At 36.8% G+C, this 7,670-nt stretch overlaps 1 protein-coding gene and 1 pseudogene across 2 annotated transcripts; both read left to right on the top strand.

The window, feature by feature from the left end:
* The first annotated feature begins 394 nt into the window (after positions 1 to 394).
* On the top strand, positions 395 to 849 carry LOC143582361 (mitochondrial import inner membrane translocase subunit TIM14-1 pseudogene; annotated as a pseudogene). Its single transcript, XR_013143957.1, has 2 exons — positions 395 to 585; positions 659 to 849. The product of XR_013143957.1 is annotated as a mitochondrial import inner membrane translocase subunit TIM14-1 pseudogene (transcript).
* Positions 850 to 3,254: 2,405 nt separating this feature from the next.
* Positions 3,255 to 6,917, top strand: LOC143582364 (calcium-dependent mitochondrial ATP-magnesium/phosphate carrier protein 1-like). Its single transcript, XM_077064946.1, has 7 exons — positions 3,255 to 4,359; positions 4,435 to 4,852; positions 4,939 to 5,083; positions 5,159 to 5,274; positions 6,016 to 6,094; positions 6,177 to 6,410; positions 6,485 to 6,917. Exons 1-7 carry the CDS (start codon positions 3,291 to 3,293, stop codon positions 6,833 to 6,835), a joined length of 2,412 nt encoding a protein of 803 aa, XP_076921061.1. The 5' UTR covers positions 3,255 to 3,290; the 3' UTR covers positions 6,836 to 6,917.
* The last annotated feature ends 753 nt before the right edge of the window (positions 6,918 to 7,670 follow it).

Below are 7,670 nucleotides of genomic sequence, written 5' to 3'. Positions count from 1 at the left end.
TGTGATTAATTTGTCTGTAAAATCAACATATGGATATGAATGTTAAAGAAAGTAAGAAACACCAACACAAACTTCATAATTGACCGAAGCGTTGTGTTCATTTGTGTTCATGAACCGTTCATGAACAAGCTCATTTCATTAAAGAACGACCAACAAGAAGTTTTGTTTGGTTAGTTGTTGGTGAACCGTTCACTTGTCCGGTAAAAGCTTAACGAACGAACATAAACAAGGCCTTGTTCAGTTCATTTGCGGCCCTACATGTAGGACAGATGAAATGAATTTGATTGAGCTAAACAAAGAGAGTATTGTGTAGACCTTAGATGATATTTAAATCATTAATTTATCAAAACCATAATCAGATTACATTTGAGCTCTTCTATGATTCAAATCTAATATGTCGTGTATCAGGCTACCTTTTATTGCTGGTCTTGCCGTAGCAACAGCAGCCATGGCTGGTAAATATGGAATTCAAGCCTGGCAATCTTTCAAGGCTCGACCCCCAAGGCCCAGATCACGCAGGTTTTATGAAGGCGGTTTCCAACAAACAATGACAAGACGAGAAGCTGCTCTGATCCTTGGCGTGAGGTAACCTAACTTCCCCTTAATAAATATCATCTTTGAAATATTTGCATTCTATGACATATGGGTTGTTTGACAGAGAGAGTGTGGCTGCGGATAAGGTGAGAGAAGCACATAGAAGGGTGATGGTTGCGAACCATCCGGATTCTGGAGGTAGTCATTACTTAGCTTCAAAAATTAATGAAGCAAAAGATGTAATGCTTGGAAAGACCAAGAATAATGGATCGGCATTTTGATTTGGGTGGGACCCCCTTAAGCTTCGGGCGTTTTGGTTGATTTTTTAGGGCCAGGGTCCATGTGGACCGTGGTAACTACAGATATTCGTATTTGTTGTTCGTTTGTTATCTCATTAGGTTTTATACTTTGTTTGAATGATCATGAGATGAAGCAGAACAATGGTCTAAATTCATAGACGAATTATGCTAAAGGGTTGTTGATCATTTTTGCCTAAACTAACAGGTTGACTTATATAGTCAAACAAGCTTTGGTTTTTTATACTGTTTTGAGTTTTGTGAAACATATGAAAACTATACAAATAGATACGTTTCTTTTGATGTTCGCTTGTGAGGACATTCGAAGTTGAAGGTAAGGAAAGGAAAGAGTTTAAAACGGAGTTAGGATCAAATCGATAACTGATTTTTATAGTACTTTTGGTTGGCGTATCTCTAACTCTAAGTCGATAAAGGTTACTGTTATAATATTTCACCATCACTAACTAATATGGTAATGGTGATCACTTGACACTTATCTTGTTATCTTAGTGGTACGGATAGAGAATATGTAAATGAGGATTTTCTTTACAAAAAGGTTGGTGTTGGATGTGGTCACAGTCATAGTTTTGCTGGGAAGCAAAAACCAGGACCAGGAAAATGGTAACCACACAAATTGATTTATTTCAAACACTTTTTGTATGGTTGGAGAATGAGAAAATGGCCTTGTTAAGCTTAATATGGAAATGCTTGTTTACCACTCATATAGTCATTTTTGTAAGCGCTTATTAATTTGAGTGATTGACTCGTGTCTGATGGATAATATTTGCGATCACTTAACATCTCAATTTAAAGATACCATAACTATCATGTATTGATGCGTTTTAGATGTAAAAGATATCATTCATTCATTCATATTTTATTTAGTACATCAAAACATGTTTAGCTAGTTTGACGGTTGTAAGATTTACGTAGGTTGGTTATACCGATTTGTCTCCAGTTAAACATGTATTTAGAAGAAGTCGTATTGTATGTAATTCATGGTGTTTCATATCCTGCAACCAATTGGTTCACCTAGTAGATGGTGTGTTTGGCTAAGAAATTTAGTGTGACCAACTTAAGACTGGTCTATAAGTTGAATGAGTGTTGATATTCATAAAATATTAACTAGATATGTTTAAGCGTGCCCTTATCCAAGTGGGATACACGACCATTATCCACGACCATCTCTTATCTTTCTAATTTATTTAACTACAACTAGTATTATAGGTTGGTAAAACCCGAGCGGTGATCAACTCAAGCGTTGAGACGGTAAGTCGATGTGAATTCGGTCGATTTCGATTACATGTGTTATGATACCGGAACTAAAAACCAAAAATAAAACAAAAAGTTATATAAAAGTTAAGGTGAGACCAATAGCGTGGAGTCGGTCAGTAAAACTTGAGTGTTGGGACCTGAGCGTTGTGAATCCCGGGCGTTGCGGCAGTGAGTGTACGCAAATTTGGTTGGTCTTTGTCACGTTCATTACTGTACCGGAACTAAAGCGGAAAAAAAACAAAATTGACATTTGATCGGTTTTCATTATGTTAGTTACGTTACCAATACTAAAATAATATGCAGTGAGTCTACATGAATTCGGTCTCTTTCGTCACATTCGTTACGATACCTGAACTACAAACAAAAATAGAACAAAACGAAACTGGCATTCAATCGATTTTCATTACAGTACAAGGAGTAAAACAAAAAAATGAAAACAAAACAAAATGTCGTGGGCCAACTTGGTGCCGCTAAGTGGCCAAATTGGAACTTAGCGGCACCAAATCTTTCAATTGTTATATATAATAAGTAATTTTTTAATAGCAACTTTCATGTGTTTAGATGACCGCACCTTCTAAATTGGAAAGCCCCGTTGTCTCGTTCTTATCAGACTATGTTGTCTTAATCGGTTCAGAATTTGGCATGGGCGTTCCTTATGGAAATCGAGCTGCAAGCTGCAACCTGACAATCATTGTCCCGCCACAAAAAGACGAAAACCCAGATGGGCTTGGGATTCGAATTGACAACCTCCCAAGGCCTAAGTCAAAATTTTCTTTATGGTTAATTTATCCACCAAAAGTTATACAAGTGTGGGATTTATCTCCAGTATCCATGGTTCATAAATTTAATTTCAAGAATTTAACAAATAATTTCATAAATTCCAAAATCCAAAAATTAGAAGCCTCTTGTTATTGAATTTGTTCCTAATAACCACCACCACCACAATATCCCCATTTCTACATGCACCTAATCAGGTATTGCAGATAATATCATTATCTTTATCTATAGATACAGATAGATTTCAACCTCACTGTACAGTAACCCTGTAATTACCTCTTATCATTTATGTGTATGTACGTATATGTATAGAATTGCCATCTGTATGCATATAGGTTAGGTATTTGATTATTGATCCTAATTGGAGGATTTAGAAATTAAGTAGGTTTAGACTTTAGAGTTTCAGTGATGGTGAATGTGAACAGGAGTGATCCTTTGGAGTCTTTTGTAAATTCGATCGAGCTCGTGAAGCACGCTCTCGGTCCGATTGAGACTAGTTTTAGGAAAGCTGCAAATGAATTTGAGCATAGGTGGCCTAATAGTAATAACGGAAGTAAAACAGGAGCGAATGGTTTTGGATTGTTTGGTGTGAAGAAGTGGAATGATTATCGTGTGGTTGGTAAGGTGCCGGTTAAGACGTGTGTCGGGAAGGTTGATGTGTCGAAGAAAGAGTTAGATGTGCAGGATTACAGTAAAGAAGATGGAAGTTGCATTAACTGCATGCAGTTTGTGGTCACTTGGTCTTTGCTGGTTAGTAGTTTTGTGCAGGTGGTTCCGGTCCCGTTTAGAAATGGTAAAAAGAAGGTGCAGAAGAAGACTAATGGTGATAAGTTTTGTAAGCGTATACGTGTGAATGAGTACAAGTCGAAGATTTCTAGAGATGGAAATGAGTTTGTGGCTAGAGATGCATTCCCGGAAAGTAATTTAAGTGATCAAAAGTGGTCAAAGTTGGAAAATGAGGTGGTTTTAGTGCCATGTGAGGAAACTTTGAAAACTAAAGATGAACATGGTTTGTCGGTTGAGCATTTTATTGGGTTTGTTCTTGATCAACTTGCTCAAAATCTACAGAAGTTTGAGTTTAGTTTCCAAGAAAGTGGAAGTTTGAAGGCTGTTGGTAGTATTTTGGAAGGTAAAAGATATGATTTTAGTGGCTTTTTGGGCAACTTAAAGTTTGCAAGAGTTGGACGTGTTCCGTCAAGTATTGTTGACATAACTTCTCCTGTGAAAGATGATAGTGATGACACAGTTAGGTTAAAAATTACAGAAGATAATGTTAGCAGTTTCCCACAAAAGATGGCTAATGGTTTGTTAAGTATTCCTTTATCAAATGTGGAACGTTTAAGATCCACTTTGTCCACCGTTTCATTAACCGAGTTAATCGAGCTTGTACCGCGGTTAGGACGGTCAACCAAAGACCATCCTGATAAGAAGAAACTTTTCTCGGTCCAAGATTTCTTCAGATACACAGAAGCAGAAGGTACGTCTCTTAAACCACGAAAAATATGATTTTGGCACTTTGCATATGTGGCATTTTTTTATACACTTGTTACAGGAAAGAGATTTTTTGAGGAGTTGGATAGAGACGGTGATGGGCAAGTAACTCTAGAAGATCTTGAAGTTGCTATTAGAAAGAGAAAGCTTCCTAAAAGATATGCGCATGAATTCTTGTGTCGCACAAGACGACACTTATTTTCAAAATCATTTGGTTGGAAACAGTTTTTATCTTTAATGGAACAGAAAGAACCAACAATCCTTAAAGCTTACACTAGTCTTTGCTTAACCAAATCCGGTACACTGAAGAAAAGTGAAATCTTGGAATCATTAAAGAACGCAGGACTCCCTGCAAATGAAGATAATGCTGTTGCCATGATGCGGTTTCTCAAATCCGACACTGAAGAGTCGATTTCGTATGGACATTTTAGGAACTTTATGCTTCTTCTCCCATCTGACCAGCTTCAAGAAGATCCACGGTAAATATGATGTAACGGTGCTGATGGGCCCGTCTACAATAATATTTGTTTATTAAACTTTTATAACCGTTTGATTATAATTACAGGAACTTATGGTTTCAAGCTGCCACTGTTGTGGCAGTGGCGCCTCCAGTGGAAGTCCCAACCGGAAGCGTTTTGAAATCTGCATTAGCAGGTGGTCTTTCTTGTGCATTGTCTACATCTCTAATGCACCCTATAGACACAATTAAGGTAAGTTGTGATTTTTTAAATAACTTGAAACTTGGTAGGATTTATTCAGTTTCCTTGTGTGTTATCCCACTTCAGACTCGAGTACAAGCATCGACACTTAGTTTTCCACAAATGATTGCAAAGCTTCCTGAAGTCGGATTTCGTGGAGTATACAGAGGCTCTGTTCCTGCAATCATAGGACAATTTTCAAGGTTTTACACTTTTACATTCATTTCTTTTATTCTTTAATGAGTTTATTACACTTCTCATTCATTAGGAATATAGCAAGTTTCAGGTTTCATCCTTAAACTAAGGAAATAACAGGAACAATCGTCCTTTATGTTATGTTTCATCCTTTCCACTAACAGGTGTTACAGATGTTTGTTACGTCGTGTGCAGGGCATATGAGGGTAATCTGGTAATTTTACTTCGTAAAATATAAAAATATATGAATTCACTAGATAGATCCTAGTAGTGCACAAGCTTGAAGAAGGGTAAAAGTAAAAGTGTAAAACACAATCCAATTCATCGATACCAATTAGTTCCATCCATCTGGTTTAAGTACAACAATCAAGTCAACAACTAACCAAAAACACCCTATACTATTCAACTATTACAAACTAGTCCTACTATTTTGATACCTAACAAAAGAGAGTGTGTGTTGAGAGACAGGGTTTATGCTTTTGAACTTTTTATTTAACTGTTTTCATTAAAAGGGGAAAAATGAAAATGACCAGATTAACCTCATGGGCATTGCACATGACTTAACAGATAAATTTAACGCCCGTTAGTGGAAAGGATCAAGCATGCAAACATTTTAAAACACAAAGGACTATTATTGTTATCTTCTTAGATTAAGGACGAAACCTGAAATTTATTGAAGTGTAATTTACTCTCTTTTAATTTATTAAAACTTCTGACATACAAATCATTTGGTTAATCTTTTGTTTCAGCCATGGATTACGTACCGGAATCTTTGAAGCAAGTAAGATCGTGTTGATAAACGTTGCTCCAACACTTCCAGACCTACAAGTAATCACTAACCAAACCATCAATTTTTTATCCAGAAAATATATTATTTATATGGTTGTGATGATATGATGTTATGTTCCAGGTTCAATCTATAGCATCATTTTGTAGCACGGTTTTGGGGACAGCAGTTAGAATTCCATGTGAAGTATTGAAACAAAGGTTACAAGCTGGCATATTTAACAACGTGGGAGAAGCAATCATCTGCACATGGCAACAAGACGGTCTCAAAGGTTTCTTTCGTGGGACCGGTGCTACTTTATGTCGTGAAGTCCCGTTTTATGTTGCAGGCATGGGACTTTACGGAGAATCCAAAAAGGTAATAATAATATTCATTTTTCATAATTCAAGATATATAATTTGTTGGTTACAAAGCTTTACGTCATTATTCAGGTTGTCCAGCAAGCACTAGGACGAGAACTTGAACCATGGGAGACGATTGCAGTTGGAGCCATATCTGGTGGTCTTGCTGCAGTCACGACAACGCCGTTTGATGTGATGAAAACCAGAATGATGACTGCACCTCAAGGGCGACCCGTGTCAATGTCAATGATTGCGGTGTCTATTCTTCGTCATGAAGGCCCGCTTGGGTTGTTTAAAGGGGCTATACCTCGGTTCTTCTGGATTGCACCACTAGGTGCCATGAACTTTGCTGGTTACGAGCTTATGAAAAATGCTATGTCGAAAACCGAAGAGCAGCAGAGTCTAGAACAGCAAGCAACCGACCAGCTTTCACGGAAGTAGTAAGTTTTTATTTTGTTTGTATTGATGGTATGCGAACGCTACGAGGAAGTTTTTAACGTTTCCTAATGTAGCGACACATTATACAAATTTTATTTGCCAAACACCAGATGCTGTTTTTGGCTAGTTAATTATAGGTTGCTACTTATTTTATGGAAATAGCAATGACCTTTTATGGGCTTTCACTTTGTGTTATGCACTTATGCCATATGTGTGGTTTGTTTAGGAATTTTTTAAGAATATTATTAGAGGGTAAAAGAATTGTCGCCTTAAAATTAGGCTCAAGCCTTTTTCTTATTGAATATGGGCCGGCCCGGCTAAGGCCTTGGTTAGAATTGTTACCAATGCAATTATTAACAAGTCAATAACAAAAATCTCTTGTGGTACCAGTTGCGGAGTCAGGAATATTTTTTTACGGGTTCGGGATTTTTCAATGCTTGATTTTTTTCAGCATCAAAGTTTTCATGCCCGATGGGTCGGCTCGGGACGGCTATTCGGTCAGATAAATAAAATGAAACATCACTATTATTATAAAAATAAATCGTCAACATTCAATAAAATACAAAGTCATACTAAATAGTAAAAAAGATATTACATATTATAGTTGTTTCCTAAACGTTTTCATGCTTTGAAAATGATTCATAGCATCTTCAATCCTAAAATTCAAAAGAACTCATTTTCAATATAATAAATGCAAGCATTATTCATATGATCTCACCCATCCGATTATGTAAATGCTTCTTCACATGCTTCATTGAAGAAAAAAAATCTATCAACACTTGTCGTTGCAACCTGTAGAACTAATGCCACTTTCAACAAACGATAGACGGTCGTTGGT

Source organism: Bidens hawaiensis, unplaced genomic scaffold, assembly GCF_021521415.1.
Source record: "Bidens hawaiensis isolate Kalapana, Puna unplaced genomic scaffold, B.hawaiensis_p1.1 tig00031535_1, whole genome shotgun sequence".
Taxonomy (NCBI): domain Eukaryota; kingdom Viridiplantae; phylum Streptophyta; class Magnoliopsida; order Asterales; family Asteraceae; genus Bidens; species Bidens hawaiensis.
This window is presented reverse-complemented; position numbering and strand designations above follow the sequence as displayed.

What these genes read in the sequence shown, in the direction of transcription:
- LOC143582364 (XM_077064946.1), top strand. Translation starts at nt 3,291, where the DNA reads ATGGTGAATGTGAACAGGAGTGATCCTTTGGAGTCTTTTGTAAATTCG. An exon ending in CAGATACACAGAAGCAGAAG is followed by an intron (nt 4,360 to 4,434) that starts GTACGTCTCTTA and finishes CACTTGTTACAG; the next exon opens with GAAAGAGATTTTTTGAGGAG. An exon ending in TTTACGGAGAATCCAAAAAG is followed by an intron (nt 6,411 to 6,484) that starts GTAATAATAATA and finishes GTCATTATTCAG; the next exon opens with GTTGTCCAGCAAGCACTAGG.